Source organism: Numida meleagris, chromosome 7, assembly GCF_002078875.1.
Source record: "Numida meleagris isolate 19003 breed g44 Domestic line chromosome 7, NumMel1.0, whole genome shotgun sequence".
Lineage (NCBI taxonomy): Eukaryota > Metazoa > Chordata > Aves > Galliformes > Numididae > Numida > Numida meleagris.
Genome location: NC_034415.1, coordinates 27,546,457 through 27,571,906, shown reverse-complemented (window position 1 = coordinate 27,571,906; position 25,450 = coordinate 27,546,457). Strand labels below are relative to the sequence as shown.

Sequence of the window (25,450 nt, the reverse complement as noted above, 5' to 3'; positions counted from 1 at the left end):
TAAGAACAAATGCAATCTAAGGCAATATTTAAAGATTAGATTATCCTTCATTGCAAATAGCTCGTTTGTTTATTATCACGTTGCTTTATTCTTGTTTTGCCTCTTCATACCACGAAAATGCTGAATATTCAGTTTAGATTTCCCAGCAGCTTTTTATTTTAGTCTAAAAACATTTACCTAACACATTCTTAACAAGCAAAGTGAAGAAAATTCAGCCATCTGTCTCTACATTACAATAACAGTTATGGAAGAGTAGATTATTCTATATAGCAAGAAATTTAATGCTAGGAATTCTTATACTTTAAGCACTGGCGTGCTCGCACCAGTTTTGTACATAACAATGTTCAACACCAACACACAGCTGAAACAATGATTTATAAGGAAACAGAAGACAAAAACACGTAAAAGATATTAAATGCATTCAATATTCTAATCATGCTATACGTCCATGCTTCAAACTGAGGAAAAAAAAAAAAAAAAAGAAAGGTCTGTGCTATTATTTTTTCATCTCCAGCACTTCACTAGTTCTAAAATATCACTAAACATACTCAAAATGACTTGCTGGAAACAAACGCAATACAGAGAGAGATTCGAATCCTTACCTGGGAAACCCCCTTGTACCATTGCTGTACCAGCATGTACTTCAAGGTATCTGCATTCCTGACAAACATTCAGTGCTGTAAGCAGCTCAAATCCTCATCATACACAGGCTCAGTGCTCGTCTTTCTTCTGACGACCTTGGGCCTATTTTTCTGAGATTTTTCTCTCCTTAAGGGCAAACCGTCTGTCTGTTTCTATTATGAGATGCCATCAATTATATTAATTTCAAGCTACCCACAAGCTAACAGTTACATCTGCCAGCAGATGAAAGCTGCCTATGCAAGCACGCAGGGAGCAGCAGATCCCTGGTTTCCCACATCTGACCCACTGATGCTCCACGGCTGCTGTTTGTGCACTGCCTGGCTGTGCTAGCATTCGAATGACATCTCTATCCCCAACACGAGTCACCTCAAACGGCTGTTTGTGTCACTGCGAGCTGCAGGTACCGCCGCGCTTAACGGCCCTCTGCGTGGCAAAGGAACAGTTAATAGGTGTTATTTATCGAAGCCTCCTTCTCAAGCAGACAACAGGGGTTAAAAATTGCACTCCTCAGTCAAATGGCTCCACTAAATACGCTGTTTACCAACGCTGCAGATCCTGCAGCTTCCCAGTGCTGATATGCATTCATGGATTTTTGCGGCTGTTTTTTAGCGTGTCAGAAAACAAAACCCATCTGTTATCAGAAGCACGGGAAAAATTCAAACTTCATGCTAACTTGGATTTTGCTGCAGCTCTGAACGAGCAATATTAGTCTCACTGCAAGGAGTGTGTTGAACCAAAACATTGAAGAGAATCACAATCCCTCATTTAGTAATTAAAAAGAGAAAACGTCTCTCCACATTTATAAATACGCTTACTCATTTTGGGAATTCCTTACTAATTCTCTGTTCCAAATGGTACATTTAGATTAACTCAAAATTCTCAGTTATGTTGGGAATGCCATTAATTTGTTCATTTTTAAAGATCATTGTCCTTTCTTTAGAACATGTATCACAGCACACACAAAGCCATCTGTTCAGTGCATTATGTACAAGCACACAGTAAAAAAAAAACACAAAAAAAACACAAGAAGTCCCAGCTGCAATTTTACTATTAATTCATCAAAAATGTAATTTCCTTTTGCAGTACTTCATCAGATGCTGAAAACTGTGCACGTGATTCACAAATAGAGAAGAAACCAGTGCAATTACAGAAACCCAAACTAACCCCCAACCCCAAACTACAACGACACCAACATTGTAATCTATCCTCATGTGGCACAGCAGCTCGCAGCCTGCCTGGAATGCACAGCCCTTCTGGATGCTCTGCTAGGGCTGGCTACAAAACTTACATATTTTTAGCTAATTATGGGTCAGAATAAGAAAAGGAAAAGCAGATTAGCAGTACAGTCATATTAAAAAGAGATTAACACAGCAAGAAAATAAAGTCGCTGCTCTGTTTGTCTAATCCTGACTCCTGAGTTGGAAATGCACTGCACTAAACATACTTGTTAATGTATTTAAGAAAATTAATTATTGCAATTGTTATTTTTTCAATATTTTATTTTCCTAAAGCTTGAAGCATTTTTCCAGGCTACATCCTACTCTTTGAGCATCTTCTCTATTTGCTGTTGATTGCAGTGACATCTATTGGAGAGGCAGCGTTTGGCTACGCAAGCTGCCTCACCTGGTGATCACAGGTTTAAAAGTGGGGCTGGGGGTGGGGGGGGCAAACCAAAATCCCTTCTCCTCTCTTTTAGCACCATTTTATGTAAAGCAAACTCTAAACTGTTAGATACTCCAGGCTTAAACTGATTTATCGACGTTTTCTTTTTAGTCACTGTTAATCATTCTGGCATTATTCCAAAGGGACAATGATATTTTGTCATCTTCACCTGCAGCAGAACACGGACGCTTCCTGAGGGTGCACCTAAAGCACCCCATGTGCTTGGCCATACACTCCATTAAGTCCCAGCTGAACCCTATACCATTTTTTTTTTTTTAGCTTTTGTTTTTAATGAAAGCCATCATCCTCTCCCACCAGTACCAACACCACTGATGCTACGAAAGCCTTGGGTACGCTCATCCAAACCAATCCACACACACAGGGAGACTTGCTCCTCTTCCACCCGAAGCAGCCACAGGTTGATCACAAAGGAGAACACATGGCTGAAACACTGGAGAAGTTTTGCTTTGGTAGAGAAGGCACCATTCCTCAAAAGCATGTTAGGAAGATGAATCATTATGCTTTCTTACAGCTTCATTGATTTTTGCATTATCTCCAGACAAAATAAAAGGAAGGGGGCATTATTATCCCCTTATTAGATACAGTTAAACGTCCTTGCAGACAGGAAGTCTGAACGCTGCAGCATCTAGTCCATTATCTTAGTCACCTTTCACTATTTTTTATTATCTATTTTTATTATTTTAAGCTCATTTGAAACCAACCGGATCAATCTCGGTCTCTTAACTAGACAAGAAATTTGACTAAAAAAAAAAATTAACATTTGAAATTAAAGGTTCCAAGTTCTTCCAGTAGTTGTCTTCACAGTTTTCTAATAATCGTTTTTTAAGGCCTTTCTTAAGTTATGATTGCTTCAACTCCATTACAAAAGCATATACAAATTGTACAGCTACGAATGCCCCTAGGAAAAGCTTACAAAACATTCCATTACAAACTACTCTGCCCATCCATTTCCTCTGCTTCTTTTTACTACTAACCCCTCATTACAGCAATAAGTCACAACAGGGTGCACATTAGTCTATTAGCAGAGTCTTAGTGCACACCTACAGCCATCCGCCACTAAAGGAAAGTACACCAATGCCTATTGACACAGCCTGGAGCACAGCTGCTCCTAAGCACAAAATACTCCTTTGTGTGCTTTCCCTCCCTTTTACTTGTTCTGATTTATTTATTTAATTTTTTTAATAATTCTATCCAAAATCTGATGTTTTTAACATTTGGGAAACCCAAAAAAAGAATAAATATTTACGGAGAGGACGTCCTCCAAAATCACCTTTGCCACTGCAATATTTTCAGTTTTTTTTATTTTTTTTTTTATTTTTTTTTTAATATGAAGCATTCTGAAGGCTCTTTTTGCAGCAGGATGAAGAATCACCAAGCTGGTCTGCCAAACAGTTAAATAAGTAAGCAAGGAAACGAGTTTCTTCTACAAATTCTGTAAGCTGAGTCTGTCTTCTCCAGCTGTTACCGATATAACTGCCATTCCTCTCCAAAGGATTCAAGTTTTACAAAAGTGTTTTAAAATGTGAACTAGAAGCCTTAAAACAGTGAAGTCAAAGCACAGAGTAAACAAGCAGCATTCCACACAGAGCCAGAGCTGAATACTGATACAGATTGGACAGTATTACTAGAAATTAAGAAAAAAAGGAGGAAATGCTATTTTCAATGTGCCTTCAATGTGCAGTAAAACACTACTTAGGAACTTAGAAAATGATCTTTGATATACTAATGGTTCAAATTAATTTGAAATATAAAGAGAAGCAGGTCTGAAGCTAAGGATGCAAGAAAACATATCTGAAAAAATTCATAACATTCTGGATCTTCTTTGCAATGTCAGTGGAGCTCAGCATTTAAACCACAGAAACGTGGAGGATGTACAAAATTTCTGTAAACTAAGTATTACATAGTACTTCAACACCCAACAAGGATTTACCCTTTTCGGATCAAAAACTACCTTTGAAAAGAGAAGGCAGAACATCTACAAGAAATGACTGCTTGTTACAGCGAGCCGCAATGAAAGCTGCAGTTTCAGTGCTGGAAAAGCAGAAATAAAAGGGAGCACTGCGAAAATGCAAGTGAGTTTAAATCCCAAAGGGGAAAGGAAATCAATATCAAAAGGTTATTCAGCCACCTTCAGGGGAAAACAGACTGAACATGGAGACTGCGATGCAGTGTGGACAGGATAGAAAGGAAAGAAGCATTTTCTGTTTTACAGTAGGAAGTCTAACAGTACATTGCTTTCATTTTCAGTATGGGAAATGATGGAGAAGAACACGAGGCAAAAGATGAGAGTATGGTATGCAAGGACAAGCATGGAGAAAAACTGTGAAGGGGAGCAAATAAACTACTTCTGCCATATGAAAGAATTGATGAGTTGGTTCATGACACTGAAGTTTTATTAGTAAGAATGCTAAATGTGTAAATAACTACATCCATCAGTAGCACAACTAGAGTACATGGACTTAACAGCTCTACCACCTCAAAATGCCCTCTAAGGCCTTCCACACTATTGGCACAGATTGAGAACAACAGGGAGTAAATGAAAGAAGGAGAGACTATGATGTGAATTTACCTGAAATGACACCTCTTCCTTTCAGGATACGTAATCTTCTAAATATAGAAGACAATATATTAAGTTCACCTGATGTTCAGTGAAGCTCAGTAAGTCATTAAAGTTCACAAAAAAAACCCAAAAAACACAGAACTAGCAGATTAATTGGGTAAGGAATAGGCCAATAAGAACACGCAAATTGGCATTGTCAAGAGGGCAGGTGCTTTCCTGGATTGAGATTGCTGGGATGGTGCTCCAAAATCAGGACAAAAATTGGAGATATTAAGTAGGTCACAAATAAAATATTGTGCTCAGATTTACAGAGAAAACTGTTTAAGTCATCACAGAAAAGAAACTCTGTGAAGTCCATTCCACAGCTGCTGAGATGCTTGAGTTTTGAATCAAGTGGCCCTCCTTACTACCACTTACCACCCAAAACACCAAAAAACCTTCTTTCAAATCATTCTCATCTCCGCCACTAAACCAACCAATCTCATTAATTATCTGCTTCTACGGCACACCACTGCCAACAAGGAGGAGAAAGTCAGAAAGAGCAACCTGAGGAGCTTTCCCATCAGCAGGCCCCAGGATCACAGCTTCCTCTGAGTGTGAACCATACCTACTCCAAGGGCAAATGTTGCAATGGCCTCTGTTTGCTTTGGTTTGGCCCTAGCTTGGGAAAATAAAACCCACTCCAAGAAACAAGATGAGGAGAGATATCCCTGCTGCAAACAAACATGCATGCTGTTTTGGTACAAGAGAGTGCAATAAAAACAACAACAAAAAACACTGGTATGTCTCATTTAAGGAAATAATTTTGTATTCTTGCCTGTGATTTTAATATCCCTAAATAATTTATGCAAGACAAGCTATGAGTAACAATACTGCATTTATACAAAGTTGGAATTTATAAAGCAGTATTGTGGAATATCTGTCATGTTGTGGAAAACTCTCAAGTTGCACTACGTCCCCCTCTAAGTCCCTAAATGACTGCGCAGAGTGCTAATCATTGCAATTCATGAAAAAAAAAAAAAAAGGATAGTTGCAGAACCTTTCCCATAAAAGGTGTTACAAAAATGAGATAGCTTCTTCAGAAGAGCAGAACCAGAACAGCATTGAAACAATAAATCAGCATATTGTTCTTTTTAAAGGAAAATATTTTGTTTGAATAGCAATGTCCAAAATCAACTGCATGCTTTGTTGGGTGAGGACTACGCACCCATGGTTCTCAGCCTAGGCCTGCTCAGCTACCACAGCAGTTAGAAGGGTAAAGCACAAAGTCTGACTTCCACTGTTGACACCACTGCCAAAGCAAGCCCTCTGCACCCCCCTTAGAACTTTTTAGACTGAAAACAGAGCCCTTGTTACATCTCTTCTGAAGAGAGCTGTAGGACCTTAGCTGGGAAGAGAAGGCCAGGCAAGTTACAAATCAGCAGCCCTCAGTGAGGACAAGCCTGAGGATTAGATCCTATTGCCACACAGCACTACTTCCATAACACAAGCAGAAAAAGGCAGATATGTTGATCATATCATATTGTCTAGCTCCATTACACAAACATCATCTGACACAACAATTGTAGCAGCACTTACTCTCTGCACAAGCATCCTCCTCCTCCTCTTCATCCACGCTAGCTTCCTCCGAGTGCAGTCTTTCAAGTGCTCTGTAAGGAGGTGGCAGTTTCATCGGAGGTGGAGCCCCATACTTTCTCTGATGGATTCAAAGTAAAATAATTACATGCTTTGTATCCTCCATGCACAAGAAAAAAAAATCCTATTAGCTCCATGTGTTCATACATAGCACTTAATCATAACGCTAAAATCTGGAGCATAGACTTTTTAGGCAAGAAATCAGAAAAAGAAGTGACACTGAACCTCAAAAAAATACAACTGAGAATGAACAGTTGTTGACAAAATACTTGTGTATCAGGCATGAAAGTATGAATATTAATCAAGGGTTAAAAATAAACACTAAATTACAGCCCATTTCTCATTAGAAATGCTCAGCAACAAAGCTGTCTTGTACTGTCTGAAGTCAACAAACTTCTAATACTTAAAGTAAGAACTCCGTTTTTATGTGTCACAGTAATATTTAGACCTCCACCTCCATTTTGGATCAAATTTAAAAAACATAATTTGAATTATAACGTACAATAAAACTCTATTACCTCACACAAATAGAGGCAGCTCCTATAATGATGCATATAGCGGCGCATAGCAGGCATAAAGAACAGGCTCCAGATCTAATGACAACAGCCGCTCCTTCGTCCAAGCAACAGTTTTATAGCTCAGAGTAACCGGATAGTGCCTCAGTTGGCTACGTGATTTCACCAAATTACATTCAACTCTATCCCATGCAACCTCATTGCTAATAGCAGGATGCACTTTAGAAAGGGAACACCGAGTACGTCATGCCATTAGAACTGCCTGAATGCCTGTAATGAGTTTTGCTATAGCTGGGAATTGCAGAACACCCAAACATCAAATGTAGAAGAAAATTTTCTATTATGTAAAATGAAAGCTGGTCTTGCATATGGATTTCTAAACTCTTGAGCCTAAATTTGTATAGCGTAGTTCAACTAGCCAACTGCAGTGTCAGCTACACGTGTTTTCTGAGGTAAGAACGGCATCATCTCATTGGTTTAAAAAAATATTACTGACAAATGCTGTACCGAAGACAGCATAACACTAATACATGAAATTATTTATATCCAACGGTAGTAAAACCCCTGCACTTGGAGACCTGGCAGCTGTTTCCCCTGAGCATACAATACACCAAATAACCCTTCCACTTTTTGATCGCAGTAGAGGCAGAACTGTACAAAATCCAGAAGGTCCAAGAAGCGTCAGAGGACTCACATAGAACATTACCAGACACACAAAGATGAAAAACCTGCAGCCCCTCTTCCAGCCACCTAAGACAAACCAGTATTCACTGTAATTTGCTAACAACTCAGACTCTAAAATTTGACCCTTAGTCTTTCTAAGACCGTAAATATTTGCTAGAAAGTGTATGAAATTACATGAGACACATAAGCTTGCCCAGCATCTTGCTATGGCTCAGGACAAGCTTTGTACCCACCGAGAACCAGCCTGTTGTGTTGGAGCACTCTGTTACATCGTGTTTTTGTACTAGCACAGCTCCTTCCAGCAAGGACAATGGCAAAAGCACGGCTAAAAACAGCTTATCAGCGATAGAATTTAAAGCTGATTTGTCCACTAGAAGTTCAGTTGTTTTAAGTGTTCAAATAGAGAAAAATCTTCAATATTGAAAAGGCAATTCATCGTACAGGAACAAGCAGATTTTTTCAGCTGGAGATGGCAACTTTCAAACCAAACTCTTTTGTGACGCTTTGAAGACTGGACTAGAAATATCAGTGATTTCCCACAGGGACACAGCCCAGTAATCCACTAATAGCAAATCGTTCCAACTCCGAGATGCCCCTGCTGCAGCACAGTACGACTACTTTGTGAATTCATGTTCAAAGCTCAAAAGGAGCTATGTATTGAGGCACTGATGCTTTTCTGTATTCCACCCACCAGTTTTCGGCACCAATAGATGAAAAAGGTCTGAAAAAGATTAGGTTCCCTCTTTAACCTCCGAACGCTATAGAACGGAACACGCTGGAGTCCCAGAGATTAAAGGCGGCACGTTGCAAGAGGATGAGTGCTTCTGAGATTAGAAATATCGATAACAAAACCAAGAAAAGGGGATTGTAACTGCTTCATTGTAAGTATTATCCATGGGCATGAAAGCAAAACTTCACCATCTTTCTTGACTTTTTTTTTCTGGGGGTGGAGGGAAATAACCGAGCCTCATAGCATTTGTTTCAGATCCTGTCAGAGACAGATCTTACAAAAACTTCCAGAGTTAAGGGAGTCTTCTCAGCTGCGCAACAAACACGAAATTACTGAGTAGGATCAAATGAAAAGTTCACCGTATTTGCTGTTGGCACGTTGAACTGCACTGAGCAAAAGTTACTGTCCACACTAATTCTGTCTCTGCTTCTCCATCCTCAAAGGTGCACCTGATCTACAGAGCTCAACTCAGTTCCCAGAAGAAAGGCATCCAGGGAAATACTCAAGCCATTAAAGCAACCTGGTTGAGAATGAAAAATTAAATTTTTCCCTTGCTCTAGTGATTAAAACAAATCCACTGGTTTATATCAAACAGGTTTCCTTCTTCTTTTTTTTTTTTTTTCCTTTTTTTCTTTTCAAGTCTTCTGTGGAAGTTACTGTAATAACTTCACAATTACCAGGCCAGCAGCAGACTCCTTGGTCATTTCCTTGTTTTACACAGCAATAGGAAACATGGGAGACCTACCTGATTTAATTATCCTATAACACAATTTTACTGAATTTCAGGCAGCCTCACATTAAGGATATCATCTGTGTACATGTTATTATTTCTCTATTTCCACTGAAAAAGGAGAATCAATTTGCCTCCCCATGGAGCAAGACAAGTAACTCCAGAAAAATGCCAATATAAAGCACCAGGGGAGATCCACCTGGGGAGCCTGAATCCTGTCTTGCATTTGGCATAAATTTGGCAAAAAAGCCAAATGTTCCAAAGTGCTTCAACAAAGCACTTCAATTTTCACTTCAGACTTCACTGAGGCTTATCATACAGTTATAACACATTATTATATCACTTGATTTAGTAAAAATTGGGTGTAGCATTACACGGAATAAATAAATACCTTTTCACTTTTGTTTTCTTTGTTTGCATCTTGATCTTTGCTGACTTTGATTCCCTTAGGATGCATGGCAGAAACCACCTGTAAAACAGTATACGTTATACACACTAGGAAAGACCGTTATAGCTGCAAAACACCCAAAAGTTAGGTGGTAACAATAATAAAGCCATCCAGCACACTCTGCACTCTTCATGTTGTACCATGTAGAAGTGCACTGTGGTGCATCTGAGGTGTTTGTTTTCTCTGAAGTTAAAGACATTGAGTCTTTGTGCTCACTGACACCTCGCCCCATCTCCCCATTCAGTTAAACATGGCTCTCAAACATACGCCTTTTCTTAGAGAGGCTTCTTGCCTTCACCTTGAAGATGAGGAGACATCTAAATCTCTTGAAATTTAACTTGCTGCTGAAGGACTACTTCAGGCTTTTTTGGTGACCCATTTTACGTGGAGCTGCTGGTGCCAATCTGGCTATTTTTCATCCTGCTTTTGTTCATTTGGATAACAGAGTGTATTTTGACATTATGAAATATAAACAAATTAGAATACACAGGGCCAGATGCAATTTTACAGCTGGGAGAATTGAATTAATACCTCGTCAACAAATTGACATCTACTTGATTTACATCAGAGAAACAAGGTTTTGAATCAAGCCAGGTAAGCGAGGATGTGGTCTAGAAGCAGAAACTCCAACAGAAAGGATGGGGACACAAATTGTCAGATCTTGCCAAAATAAATTTAGCCAAGTTTAAAATAAGATGCATATAACAGATTTATTAAATTTTGGAATAAAAAATAGAAATAAACTCACTTTTGGTACGTTAGACAAACTCTGAACTACAAACACAACAGGATTTCCTGCATTCTTGATGGCTTCTACTGCTTCTTCATGTGTGGCATTTTGTAGATCTACCCCAGAAACCTAACAAATATAATTTGTTTTTATTAGAAAGCTTGTTATTTGCACTGCACTTTTAAAGAGATCACCTACATTCACAGAAAATTAGTTTATATGAGGAAGGTTCCAAAAGCAGTCAGTAGAAATTATTTTTGAAGAATTGGCAACTTCTTTTAAACAGTAGCTAACCAGACCACTAACATACAAAATTAACATACACAAAATAGCATATTTCAGTAAACTCTTCTGTATATTATAACATACACCTAATAGTTATAGGAAGTTACAGCATAAATTACTATTTATTATTCATCCATATAAGTCTTTTTCTTTCATTTCTCAGGGCCTGTCTTTTCTTAAACATACAGGGGAATGTTAAACGATCTCCACAGTTAAACCTTAAAAAAGAAAAGACAGCAGGGGTATTTTTTTGGTTTTCAAAACACAGCCATCAATGCTTCACAAAGTGGCGGTTGTATTTTGTTCCTCCACTCATCCTTCCAAAGCTGAGTCAAACTTTATTTCTTCAAATGAAAAGCTAGGTTTGTCTGCATTTACCTCAAGTATTTTATCTCCAGTTTTTAAAGCTCTTGTTCTTCCTGCTGGGCTGTCTTCCAAAACTTGTTTGATAAAGATCCCTTTAAGTTCCTCTCCATTCTTCAGGCGCTTTATGACAGTTTGTCCACCAACAATACTTATTCCAAGAGACACATGAGGCTCTCTGAAGATCTCAACACTGAAAAAAATACACGCAGAAGTCTAACAGCTTGAAACAGTTTTTAAACTACTCAATGCAAAGCCTTAAATAAATGTAAGATTTCAGTCTTTCAAGACTATTGAACAGAGTGAAGAGATGAAGCCGGAAGCCTATGTATGCTCTCAACAGACCTGCCTTTTTACCCTCAGTTGTCTTCACCCCACAAACAGAAAAAAAGTTACTGCCAGCCCAGGCCTGCTGCCCTTCCAATCGGTTTTTATTTTAGAAAAAGTCATAGTAAAACAGGCTGCTCTTCAAGTAAACAAACTCAGTTGTTTTCAGCTTGATTAAATTGATTGGAAATGGCAAAAACTGCAAATGCTAGGCTAGAAATGATAAAAACAATGAACAAGTTTAATGCAGGTGGCTAAAAGTTGGCTTGGCTATTCCAATTATACCACAGGGTTTAGCAGAAAACCCATGGAAAAGGAGAAAGAAGCACTGTGTACATTGTTCACACCTAATATTTACTAAACGAACACGAGTTTGTAGGTTATCATTGTAAACATACCAAGCTTTCCCAAGTCAGTTATATAACCAGAAAGTACAGTTCTGTTGAACATAGTTAAAAATGCACTGCATCTACGAGAGCCTAAGGTACGAAAGTACCTTAAGTTACTGGGAGAGAAGGGATGAGAGAGAAACAAGAAGAAATAGTCAGGCTTGCAAAAATAAAGACGTAACACAAATGAGAAGAAATGATGCAACTATATGAACATACGTCCGAGGTGGTCCCCAGTGGCTGAAGTTTGGAGTTTCTTCACCTTCTCCTTCTTCTCTCTCAGGTAGTTCACTAATTGGGGGCACAGGGAGGGGAATAATAATAAGTAAAATAATAATAATAATAACAACAAAAAGGTATCAACCATGCCAGGTCACAATTCCTTGCATATTTTCTATCTGGCAGCGAGACAGCAACACGTCTTCAAACAGTCCAGTTTAAATCAGATGTGCACAGGCAACAGACCAGACAGGAATTTTTGTATTTAGGTTTAAATGTATCTAAGGAATGCACCAGAATGAAACATGACGGACAAGCCAAATTTATAAGCTGCTGTGATATACAAATCTCCACTGCTGTACCTTATTCTAAATGACTATTTAAGCAGTTAACATTCGCTTTCTGATAAATATGCTGTGATTCTTACAGAGGGATATAAACATGATAAAGCCAATCTAGCTTACCAGAAAACCAGTTGTGTTGCAACTAGGAGAACAGGTCCTGTGAGTTCCATTAAACATCCCAGAACAGGGTGTTAATTAAACTTTTATACTATGTATGACTCATCTATGCACAGAATAGGAATGGAAATACCAAATTGCAAGCCCCCCACAGCGAGGTTCAAGCAGTACATCCTTGCACACATTTTCTGTAAACCCTGAGAGCTGTAAATGCTACTTTTATGTTGCAAAAAGGAAGTAGGATGTTGTGCTGGAGAAATAATCCTCTCACCATATTACAGAGCAGCTTTCACACGGAGGGACAATTACAGATTAATTAGGGAAGCACTGGGAATTTGAGCCAATTGACCCCAAAAGCTGATCCTCTACCTGCTCACCCAAAACTGGTGGGAGAAGTATGGGAGAATTTACAGTAGTGGCAACTATCTGTGACCAGTGCCAGCTCAAGGTTTGTCAGCAGTACAGCAAGGTTAAACTTTTCCTGCACAGGCCCGAGGGTCACAGCTGAACTGCTCTTCCCAAAATGAAGAGGGGAAGGAATAAAGGAAAAAGAAGAACAACAGGACAGAGCTGTGGTAAGGAGCTAAGGGGAGAACTCTTTAAGAGGTAATGACCAGCATTGCCAGTGAAGGATGGTACATCCTTCTTCTCCAGGTCATGTTCACTCTTGCGGCTCTCCCCACAATGGGGGGGAAGTGAAGTAGGTGGGCCAGTATTCAGGGGAAGAAACACAAGGAGTAAGAATTCAGTAAGACTGTAAGGCAAATATTCACCTCCTTGGGTAAAAGGCACGGGCCACCCCCAGTGTGCATCCCAGAGCTTCCCACAGCTTTCAACAATTAGTCAGGTAAAGCAAGAAAAAGTTTATGAGTATTAACAGAAAATCATCTGAAAATTGAAATCATTCTCCATACCTGTACAAAACTGTTCTAGGCTGAGCTAAGGTGGTAACTCTCACAGATTTTTGGTTCTTGGAAAACATATAATCCTCCCCTTCTTCTTTCTTTTCAACACCTTCCAGGTCAACAGCAAGACCAGGTACTTTAGAGTCCATCTGAAGCTTTGTACCTGATGAAGTAAAGGTTTAGATGTAACATCTATCTATGTAGCTTGTCTATCTATCACCTTTGGAAATAAACCCCTCAGCTCACCATGCTCCAGATGTGAATGGTGAGTGATGATCAAGAAGCTCAGAGACACAGGGTATTTATTTTTGAAGGAAATTTAAAGCATGCTGATTTATTTATTTTTAATAGCACTTTCCTTCTGACCTGCAGTCAGGCAATAAGAGAAAATGCTAAATCTTTTTGGAATTGAGACATGCTTAGGTACAACTTACATGACAGATGTTTCTCACAAAAAAACATGATTAGAAATACTGAATCCATCCTTCATGCAAGGAGAGCTGTACAAAGCCCTGCTCCAGAATGGATGACTGATGTCATTTCAGTGCCATAAATATCAGCACTAATTAAATCACCAGAGCTCCTTGCTAGAGTCATTAGTCTGCCATTTTGGTTAACAGAGTGTCTGTTGTACAAGATGCAGGTGACAACGAATGGTAAGAATCCCCTTTCTCCCAGTAAATGAGTGCTATCTCAGGCAGGCTGATAAACTAATTCTCTGATAACATACCAAATTCTAACCACTGATTTAGGGGGGGGATGAAATTCATTTGGCCTTGAAGAGGTACCTTGAACTATATGTACTCATGTAATGAAACTGCAGCAACCCAGATTAAATCTAAAGAAAATGCTTGTCGAAATATCCACCGCCAAACCTTTCTCCCTCCAAGAAATCATTCATTTTGGCGTGTCCATTACCACTCATATGCCTTGACTGGGTTTCTCAGTGCTCTGAGGCAGACTGGAGAAGGTAAGAGCTCACCCACTGAGAGCTCAGAGAACACACATAAAGCCATAGGGCAAAGTTCTCACACACAGGGACAACCATCTCATTGCCCTGAGACAGTATGGAAACTGGAAAGTTTCATGTCTCTTTCAGGGACAGAGACATCATTGGAGATGCACATGAAGCTGTCAGAGAAAATAAAGTAGACCATGCATGGAGTCCTCCTGGTGATGTAGCTAGACAGAGCGATGTGATTCTCCACAGGCAAGAAAAAGCTGCTGCAACTTTCAGTATTACTTATGACAACTGTAGATACACTTTTGGAGGAAAAAGCAAGAAAATGAAGCAGAAACTGCCTTGAGCCTGTAGAGATCTTCATTCGAATATTTTATCATTTGAAGCATTGAAAATAAATTTGTCCTTCATTATAAAAGTAAAATTTGTAAATATAAAGTTACAACACAGTATAAAAAAAGAAAAAAAGAAAAGAAAAAACCTTTTTACAAACCTAAATCCATTTTGGTTTTTGATCCTGACTGGGTAGCTCCACTATCCAATAGGCCTTTTTTGTAGTCACTGTGTGCCGTGGTTCCAGAAGATAGTGAAGTTATACTAGCATTTTCTTGATACTTCAGAGAGGAGAAAAAAAGTGAAGTTAGAAACTTAACATAGAGGTATTTGACATGAATGTTGATTTTACAGCAAACATTTTCTCAACTACATAACTACCTATTCACATAACTATGAACTACAAGTAAGTACCTAAGCTGCACTATCACCTGGTTCTAGGAACTGACTGAGATTAAAAATAATGAGGAAAAGAGGGAGCTCATTTCACTGACATTGCTGCTGAAGGCCCCGGCATGACCTGACTTTGGATATTACTGAAACGTATCAAATAAGTAGAACTTGCAGAAAAGAAGGGAGTCCAGCTGTCACAGATGGGAAAGAGGAGCAAAGTATAGGATGCCTATAAATACACCAACTACAGTACGTACCTCACTCAAGCAAATGTACAATAACTATGTAACAAAACAGAACCTTCCAAAACATACAGAAAGATAGACCTGGTGTCCATTAGAGGTACTCAGATCTCAGCTAGTATTAAAACACAAGACAGACTGATTACAAAGTTTTGGTCTGGAATTTGCCTTGAGGTATAGAGGCCCCTACAATCAGGGTACAGCACTGAGACTCACACAGCATTACTTACCATCTGCTCCCTATTGAATGTATATTCCAGGGACTGCTTTGGACTTAAGTTAGCACTAGATCTTAAGTCTTGTATTTTAGCTGTCTTAAGTTGCTCTGCCCATGCTGTATTCAGGTTCTTCTCTGAAGCTGCCTTCTGTCTATCTGATGTGCTATATTCCAGGAAGTCTAAATCTTCTTCATAATCATCCACCAGCATTTCCCGTTCTTCATCCACTTCTTCTGTTCTGGGTTTCCAGAATTCACGCATCTCCCAGGACTCCTTCTCATATCCATTGTCATTTTGAGAAAGCTGAAACGACCTTCCCAAGTCCAAAATTGGTTCGTCAACAACTTCTTCTTTAAAAGGTGTTTCATCTCTGAAACCCTGCAAAAAACATTACAGGAATATAGATTTTTCATTATGTTTCTTGCTAACTCTTAAAACTATGTTTTATGCTAGATCACATTAAAATTACATCCTGATATTTAATGTGAAAATCTTCTACCTTTTGCATTTTTCTCAAAGAAAATGCACTCTCCCACTTATGATTTTAATAGCAAAAGTAGCCATTGCAATTTCCTTTATATTTAAAGAAATTTCATTTGGACAGCTCAGATATTGCTGCAGCCATTCAGAATAACTACTCTGGACTGAGGTAAGGGAATGAGGATTTTTAACCTACACTAAAAAAGCTACAGGAAAAAAACACATACAAATCCAACCAAAGTATCTTTGTAACCCAGACTAACAGCTATTGCTCTGTCTGTGCAAGCACTTTTCTTATAATACCACAACACCAGTTAAATAAAACTCTACTGAGTTCAAACCATAGAGCAAGGTATGACAAAACCAAAAAGACATTCAAGCCTCCCCCCCTCCAACAGTCAACTGTTGTTGCTCAACAGTTCTTTTCTTGGGATTTATCACATCTCCCCAGTTTCCAATGCTTTGTGTTTCCCCTAAATTGCATGAGGTGCTATTCATTGGCTCACAGAGTGAGGCTGACCGCAGCTTGAGACTGCACTGACATCCCTGAAATTTTACACCTTACAGAGCTATCAGAAAGCTTGCCACGAGGTGAAAGCTTTTCCTCTCTTTACTTCAGGCCTCCGAGCACGTATGCCCCAACTTGATCTCCAAGGCACTGAGACCCCGAACACCGAAACCAATCTGCAGATTCAGGGGTCCAGAATCAAAATGTTTTCCTTTCTACTTCCTGCCCCTTCTCAGGCTCCCCATGGTACTTCGCTATTTCTGACCTTTAATGTCAGAATCCTGTTTTGTTAGAAAAAGCCCAGACACTGCCAAAAGTGCTTACAGTTCAAATGAATGTCAGGAGAGAAAGCGAGATACAGACAAGAGCATAAGGAAACAGTGCAGTAATACTAGCTGGCACGAATGCATCACATTAAGAATCTAGAGGTTACCCCATTTTTCATAGGCATTAAATGTTCCTTTTTGCCCTGAGAACCTCAATCTCAATAAATATCCAATCTGAAGAGATTCTAATTCTCTTCATTGCTACTTCAATTCATTTCACTCCTGCTGCATCATTCTCCCAACACTGTAGTCTGGTAAGAGCCACCAACTTCATCGTAATATTAAACAGTTCACTCAGTGACCACACAGCAATTTGTATTGCCATCTCCTGATACAGCACTTAGGTATGTATAATCACAGACTGCTGCACTGCAGTAGCAGACTCTACCAATGGAACAGGGAATACCGCAAGCACGACAATAAAGTCTACTGTTGTAGCATATAAAATCTTCAAGTTTTTTTTTTTCCCCTCTGAAGTCAGCTTCATCAGCACTATGCTAGAACATAAGAACTCGAGCCATCATGACACGCTGCTCTCAGCTCTTATATGAACAGATAAGGTAATAAATAATGGGAATTTTGTACCACCTTTCTATGCTACTATCAGTTCTGTAGTATGTAAAGTAAAACAAAATGCAAGCAATGGTATTTGCTTTATTTTGTACAAATTGACCGTTACAGTTCCTATGTTCAATAGGAGTAAGATAAAATACGCTGTGTAAAAGTGGGTAATAACATTAGCTTTATTTAGGAAGTAGGAAAAAAATCTGAGCTGGCAGAGGACTAATTGCTCTGCCAGGAACCCTTCCTATGCACCTGGTAAACAATAAACTCCATTTTGCTTTGTGAATATCAGTAAGTAATACGTCCAAGCCAATTCCTACACAGTACACTTACATCTGCCCCACAGTATTGCTTCTTTTGGAGGTCCGAAATCTAAAAAGAACGCATTTATCAATGTGAATTAATTCACGTTTGTGAAGTATTTGAGAACAAACGAAAATTCAGAAGTCTCTCACTCTGGACAAGTCAGTCCTGCAATACAGTTTCCTAGTACCCTGGTATCCGAGTTTCTCTTGCTATCTTTAGTGTCACATCCCACCCCAATAATGTTATTACTCAGAAAACAAAAAATAAGAAGAACTGAAGAAGAGACTAAAGAAATTACTCTAGGCCACAGGAAGTCTGTGAAGATGAACAACCTTGAGCTTGCCTTATACACCAGATTAGTACTTTGTTTCCATCCATTATAACACAGAATATTCTATTCCATACCTTAACTTCTTCGCAAAGCTGAAACAACGACTTATGACTATTAGCGGTGTAGCATTCCTCTTTCATAACCAAGATAACACAAGGTATTTTAATGAGTTAGTAAAACTGATAAGACAGTCCAGGAACTGCATTGGCAATTGTATGCTTGGTGTTCACAATACAGTTAGTATACCAATAGCTGTTAGAATCTATTTTACAGGGAATCCATCCTGGAGCGTATCCGATACTGAAGGATATTTTATCTTCTGACTGTAAAACGTTATTTCCTGTCCCTACAAACTTCAGCTGAACCAAAAGAATAAACAAATACCTGTGGTGCTTCAAGGATTATTGAGAAATTGATATTGTCTCTTGGTTCTGGAGATCCGGGGCTGGTTTTCATGTTGCTGGTATCTGCACTATGCATGTTCTCCTCCACTTTGCTTTCTCCCTAAGCAAAGTGATCGAAGTGGTAAGTCAGGAAAACAACACCAACGAAAAACCTCAAAGTTCACATTTTTCAACTAAATGGAAGAGGGAGAAACAGCCATTTGAAAAGAAGGTGGAAAAAGTTACAGTACGATAAAAAAAAGTCAAAAATGGACCAGGTGACGAGAACAGCCTTTATTCTTTTAAGATATTAGTACATATATAGTTTCAAGAATGCATGGGGAAGACAAATACAAGGATATGAACAATGAAATACTGCTTTCTAAGAAAAGGAAAAAACGTATTTGATAGCCTTCCTGCATTCTTATTTCACCACTCTGCTACCATTTTGAATTATAAGCACTTTCTATCAGATGGTGCTTTGCTTCAATTAATTTTACCTGCTTGCCCCCAAAAGGCAACACTGCAGCTTTCTCAAGTAAACTCTGACCCGTTCATAAGCCCTGAGTCCAGAAAATAATTCTACTTGAATTCTACTCTTCTACTCTTGACTTCAAACACATCACAGAATGAGAGAGAAAAAATCCAAGCGCTTACCACCAACGGTTTGCAGATTCCAAGAGAAACTCTTCCTGGGGGCACAGATTTCAACACCTCTACTGCCTCCGTTAACGTTGTGCTGTCTAAATATTTCTCATTTACAAACACCAAGCGGTCACCCGGTAGAAGCTCACCACCACGTTCAGCTACTCCTCCTGCCACCAAAGAGCTGATCACAATGGCTGTTCTCGTCGGATCCAAAGGATCCTGAAAAAGAATCCCCAGAAAGGTGATGATTATTTTGAACGTATAAAGAGGAGTTAAGCATGTTCCTCATCTTATTCAACCAAACTGAAGCTTGCTAACGCATTCAAAAAGGACTGTCTAGTAATGCGGCCACAGCTTGTAGTTTACAAAAAGAAAGGTTTGCAGCAGGAAGATATTCTGTCCCTTGCTTAATCCATTAAGAAATTTTAAATTCTAAAGCTGACTGATGTCCTGCCTGCCCTCTTCTCACACGCAGAGAAACAGCCAGGCCAACCTGCAAACAGAAGAACAACGCTGGCACTCTTCCACAGCCCTCTGTCCAGTCTGTTCTGTGTTAGTGTTACATAAAATAACCATCCTGCTTGCAAATGCAAGAGCTTCATAGCAGCTAAATTTGTTTATTAAAAAAAAAAAAAAAATCACTGCAAGATTAGAAATTTAAAGTTACTAAAGAATTAAAGTTGCAACATCCAAGAAACAGCACTGTGCATTTACTAAACTACTGCAGTATTTCTGCTTTGTGAAATCTGCAGACAACTTATGGAAAACAATTTGTGCATGAAGCCTCCCTGAGAACAGAGGGTCGGCAACAGAAGAGTAATCAAATCATTAATGAAGACACAGAACATTGTAGAGGTGAATATAGAGGAACGTGAAGTAGGCAATAACAAACACAGTGGAGAGACTGTAAACTGATGCAAAGATACCATTTTTCATACATTTTTTTTCCAGTATTTACCTCTGCATTGTGTACCATTTATAGAATACATTCAGCCATTTAAAAATCCATTCTCAATCCAATGAAATGATCAGAAGTGATTATATTGTGGCAGGAAGATATAGATTTTTTTTTTCTTTTTTAATTAGAAGCCCTTTTTCTCCCCTTTGCTAAGTGCTCATAAAGTTCAGAAATGTTCCCTGTATGCACTATGTCTTCAAAAGCGTAATCATGTATTATTTTTCCCCCTCAGGACTTGCATCTTATTCAGGGCACGGGAGGGATCAAAAAAAGGCAAAATTCAAATCACAAAGACCGCCACGAATTTGCACCTCAGTGTTAATTTGAAAACAGGAATGTTTTTTTCTTTTTTATAACTCCACGCTGCTTTCCAAGTGAACATTTTTTTAAGGTACGTACAAACATATGAGGCAATGAATGTAATGTCTGCAAATTGGCTGAAATTAGAGGAGCGAAATTAGAGTTCGGCAGGAAGAGCCATGCTGAAGCTGAATTCAAGTAATATATACTCATAATAACTCTCTCCTGCTCTTACTGCTTAATCTCCCCATTTTATAATCTTCGTAAGCACTAGGTGTCCACACTGTAGGGAGAGGCTTCCTTGCTGGTATCACGTCTCAATAATCAAGCCCAGCAACCTCCCTCTGCTGCACAACGGTGTTCTGCCTACTGAACGAGTGCCAGGACACATGGGCTGCCCGACTGCTTGTGCTCAGACCTGCCTCATGCAACACAGAGCAGAGCGGATTTCATTTGGTTCAAATACCCAGCTATTCACATTCTGCGTACACCTTGGGGATTACTAGAAAAAAAAATAATAATAATAATAAAAAAGAAAAATGCCAGAAGTCCAGAAAAGTTCAAAGGTTCCAAGAAGATTAAAACAATAAAAAGATTTGCTTTAAAAGAGCTAAATTTTGAAAATGTAAAGTTCCTGCTGCCCTGTGCGTGGACAGCCAGCTTCACCCTTCCTGACAAAACCATGTGCCCAACCATCCTGATGACAGCTGAGCACAGAACAAACACTCTGTGTGACACAGACTTCAGAAATGTTTTTGATTTGGGGGTTTTCTCCAGCACAAAATAAAAATAACCTTTTAGACTTCTTTGCAAAATCAGGACCACATTAAGACAGCAAGGAAGATGGTTCACATTCGGAAGGCTTTGCGAATAGAACTAAACCAGCAAATTTATTTTTTATCAAGGGTTCATCTTGCCATGGCAAAGCAAGGTTTGTGCTGGTTCCCTAAATGGGTGAATGTGCTCTCAGCAAAACTGCACCTTTGCTGACGCGACAGCTTTTATACTATGACTTTTGCTGGCTTAGCTATATTGATTAAAAAAAAAAAAAAAATTGAACAAAACAAAACCAGCACTCATCTTTACTGATGCAGATAAGCTGACAAAATATTTGCAAGTGAATGAGTAGTCCAGTAATTATGGCACTGACTGGGAACATGGGAGAACCAGGTTCAAATCCCGTTCTGTCTGATCCAAAGTTTTTCTTTTCTTTTGGTTCTGGATCAGAATCACTGAAACAGCACATGGGAATCTCACCATCAGCTTCTCCTATGCAGATACTCAAGGTCAGTGGCCTAACCACCACATTTATGATGACAAATAGTCCTGTTTTCACCTAAACTTTCACTGAAATCAAAGCATTTTGGCATTAGTAAAATCAGCGTGTTTTGGTAGATTTAGTTTAGCTGAAAAAGTGTTCCAACCAACTCTAATCCTCCTGTTAAAATGAAAAATGATGGAGTTCCTGCAAATGCACACAGTTCCCATGCAGCGATGTTTTGAGAGCAGCATGGTTATCAGCACTGCTTTGTAACACCTCATGTGCAGGAGCATAAGCCATATATCAGAATAAAAAGCAGCAGAAGAAATCTTTCGAAAGGGGGCTGCATTAAAAATCGTTGATCAGGTGAACACAAAGCAAGGGTTATAATTACACTGCTGTTTTCAAGCAGAGGGAGCTATTGTACAGGAAGAGAAGAGCAATGTAAACTGTACAGCGACAGGGTTAAGTCTGTAATGCGGGCACTGCCGTTAAAACCCCGAATGTTTGTTACCAGGACTGTGAATCACAATGCTATTGCCACAAGAAATGCAACTAAAGCCACATGTGAAGACAAACCTACTCAGTTTGAAGGTGCAAATATATATTCTTTATAACTTCAGGGCGACCACAACTGCGGATTGCAGCGTGCTTTCCTTACCAAAACAAAGGAGCAATCTTGTTTTGGAAACTTAGCATTATGATTTAAACTCAAGTCCAAACGCACCTAAAGAACAACACCTGCTAAAACAAGACAGCAAACACTGAATTCACATCTTGTAAACAGTGAGTACAACTGGACTGTGTGGGCTTTCTTTCTTTTTTTTTTTTTTCCTAATAAAGAAAGCAGAGCTAGCAGCCAGCTGAAAAACAGATTCTTTCTTTCCATACTAACTGCAAGAAGGAAGCTCGCTTGCAGAGAGCCCTGCCAGGCTCTGGGGCCACCTCCATGCTAACAGACCAGCCAGAGCCATTTGAGGTCACAGAGTAACACTGACTGCACACATTTACTGAAGGCTTCTGGTTCATTTCACCTGGCTTATGGCAAGCCAGCTGATAGTGATTCTTAGTCACCAGCAGTCAGGTCTGCGTTTCAGTCTGCTCACTGACTTGGATGTTGTTATAGTCTGGGAAGGAACCCCCAACCCAAACCCAGAGCTGAGACATTGCTGTAACAGTACATCGCTGGAATACACAAATGACACAACATCAACAGTTGAAGCAGTTTTTACCTTTCCACACACACCTCTGCATTATAACAGTTACGGAGTGTGCGCAGGGCATCCCTGAGTAAGCTGGTCCTCTTAAAATGGGCGTGAACCAGGACGGGAATGTACTGAGAGAAATTTTGAACATCTGTTTACTGCACAAAGGAATCATTTATAAACAACGAGGAAAAGGAATCGGGCTGGAAATTAAAGCTATCAGGTGACAAAGCCTCCTCGCTTTAAGGCACCAATACAAACTTTTTTTAGAAAAATAATAAAGAATAAAAACAATAACGTGTTAAAAAAAGAATATTTGCTACTTGAATTAATGCTGAAAGTTGAGCATTGCTGTGCAGAGCAGCAGCACAGGACAAGGCCTCCAGGAAACCCTCTGAGGAACCGGGACGCTGTAGCTGTCGCACTCCCTTCGTGCCTGAGCCAGTCACAGAGTATACGAACTTGTTTAAAATAGTCACAATTTATTCACACTTAGCACACCATATATTTAACAACATTGAACTGTAGTTCTTCCCTTCCCCCTACTGCTCCTCATCAAAATCCACAAACGTTTCCTGGAGGCCAGGTGTCAAATTTTTCCCTTCCTTCTCAGAGCCTCATTTGTTCTGGATCCATTTAGCAGCACTCAGAGTCAGGCAGGGGCCGCGGCCGTCGCTGCCTCTGGGATCCCTGCGTTCGGGGTTGTACGGAGCCTCTTAAAAACCTGAGTTCTGCAAGTATGTTAGGAGCCCCAGGAGCACCGAGTTAACAGAGTCCTACGTGCAATGCAGCTGGGGTGTGCAACTTCATGTGGCTTCCAGCGAGGGACTGAACAGCGACGCCGGGCACGAGCATTGAGGGTTCACACTCAGCAACCTCGGGAAACTCTTCTGGAAACACAACCAACACGGATCACCTCTGCCCATCTTCCTGGAAAATGGAAACGCTACAAACGGACCATCGGCATCACTGCGAGCGCTGAGCTTCCCGCAGCAGGCCCCAGAGGGCAGCACGGGCCCGGCCTGCAGCCCGCCCTCAGGCTGCAGCTCGGAGCCCCTCGGCCCGCAGGCGGTGCGCAGGGGCTCTGCTGGGTGCAGGCAGCTACCGCATTGCTGGGGTTCGGTTGGTGTTTTCCTGCTTTAAAGGCTCCTATGGAAATGTAAGGCAAAGCTGCGGGTGACTGACATTTACTGCACAAAGTCACTCTCACTCACTTGCAGGCTATATTAGTTTTGGCATCATTTAAGATCTAAATTCAGCTAGCCCGACTTCCTAGAATATTTTAGCTTTCTTCGAGCAACAAACTGCCTGCTGCCACACAAACACTACTCTGAAAACACACATCAAAAATAGCATGGCAAAGAATCCCAAAAGAAACAGTTTGAAACTTTTTTTCCTGTACCAATTTTGATTTATCTGAACAATTTTACAAGTGCCAATTTGTATACTGCAGGTTTTTGCGAGAGAGCCAAAACAAACACATGTTAGAGCTCAGAGGTCAGAGCAGCTCAGCTTCATTACGTTTTGCATGGGACCACTTCCAGGTCTAACATACATATACATATTTAAAACCCTCCAGTCTGCAGTGAGTGAGATACCAGACTGAAGGCTTCCCAAACACAGCACTGCAGCATACTGTACCAGGAGCACACAAACATCAACAAGCAAAAGGACCAGGCAAATGCCTTTATGTTCATCTTACTGTTGGGTAGAACAAAGGCAGAACAGTGCACGAAGTCATTTACCTGTATGCTCAGTGTTGTGATACCATTCCTGATACTCATCCATGCTCTCACTTTGTGTAGTGTGGCTCGCTGCCTTTGCAGAGCCATCCTCTGCACGCACACCAACAACATGGTATAAGAAGGAAGAAAGAATGAACTTGCATCCCTTTCAAAGCCTTTAAGCACTGCCGTACTGAACAGGGGAGAGGTGGAACCAACGGCGCGTGAGATCCAATTCCCTCCCTCGGGTGGCCTCAGGGACTCCGGGTCCAAACCTTCTGGTCATGCACCACCAGCAGAATTACAGGTGTTGATCTTAAGAACTGCCAAAGGTACTCTAAGGCCTAAAAAAACCTTCCCTGAGAAACAGCTCTGTTTTCGTTAGATCTGCTGCTCTTCAAGGTATTCACAGTATCGTGGGCAAGCAGACAGAAATGTAAAGTGTTTAAGGCTCCTTTCTGCCTCTCCCACTCCTGTTAGGTTGAAGTCAGCAGGACTACTTAGAAAGAAGTCTACACAACAGAAACAGCCGCTGGCTGTACCAAACAAACACAAGCCGATGTGCTAAAGTAATACAAACTTAAATACAGGAAGGCATCCAAGGAAGATGACTGAACTTTGTTGTGGTGTAAGGCAAAGCACTGGATAACTATTTATTGATCCGCAGTAAGGGAATAAAGCAAAGTATTTCAGAAGCTCTAGGGTGCAGCCAGCATTAATCAAAACTTCTGTTGTGGGAAATGTCAGCAAAGAAACAGGAACTCGCAGAGGAAAGAAAAAAAAAACCAAAACAAAACAGAGCCACACCTAGAGGAGGAGAGATAACAGGAAAATAAGTGTAAGTGGCACAATGATTTCCCACACTGGGCTTTCACTGCCTGCCATCTGAAGTCACGTAGGCCTTCTGCAGCAAGGAGCACAGTGGCCGGCCACCACGCAAAGCAGCGCAGGGCTGGCAGAGCTACAGCAAGCACTACGCAGCCAGCGCTCATCTGCCCAGCAC

General features: G+C 40.1%; 1 protein-coding gene across 11 annotated transcripts in view; it reads right to left on the bottom strand.

Annotated features, from left to right (window-relative positions):
• PATJ (PATJ, crumbs cell polarity complex component) overlaps positions 1 to 25,450 on the bottom strand; it is a 147,142-nt gene that overhangs the window by 76,390 nt on the left and 45,302 nt on the right. For 10 of the 11 annotated variants that reach the window (XM_021405454.1, XM_021405461.1, XM_021405453.1 and 7 more), the window contains 10 exons: positions 19,009 to 19,218; positions 18,353 to 18,472; positions 15,466 to 15,831; positions 14,761 to 14,881; positions 13,316 to 13,469; positions 11,941 to 12,012; positions 11,021 to 11,198; positions 10,376 to 10,486; positions 9,571 to 9,648; positions 6,464 to 6,581 (listed from right to left, as the gene is read on the bottom strand). In XM_021405454.1, the coding sequence (XP_021261129.1) occupies positions 6,464 to 6,581; positions 9,571 to 9,648; positions 10,376 to 10,486; positions 11,021 to 11,198; positions 11,941 to 12,012; positions 13,316 to 13,469; positions 14,761 to 14,881; positions 15,466 to 15,831; positions 18,353 to 18,472; positions 19,009 to 19,218 (1,528 nt within the window). The remainder of the gene's footprint in view (positions 1 to 6,463; positions 6,582 to 9,570; positions 9,649 to 10,375; positions 10,487 to 11,020; positions 11,199 to 11,940; positions 12,013 to 13,315; positions 13,470 to 14,760; positions 14,882 to 15,465; positions 15,832 to 18,352; positions 18,473 to 19,008; positions 19,219 to 25,450) is intronic. The other variant, XM_021405463.1, reaches the window with a different exon arrangement.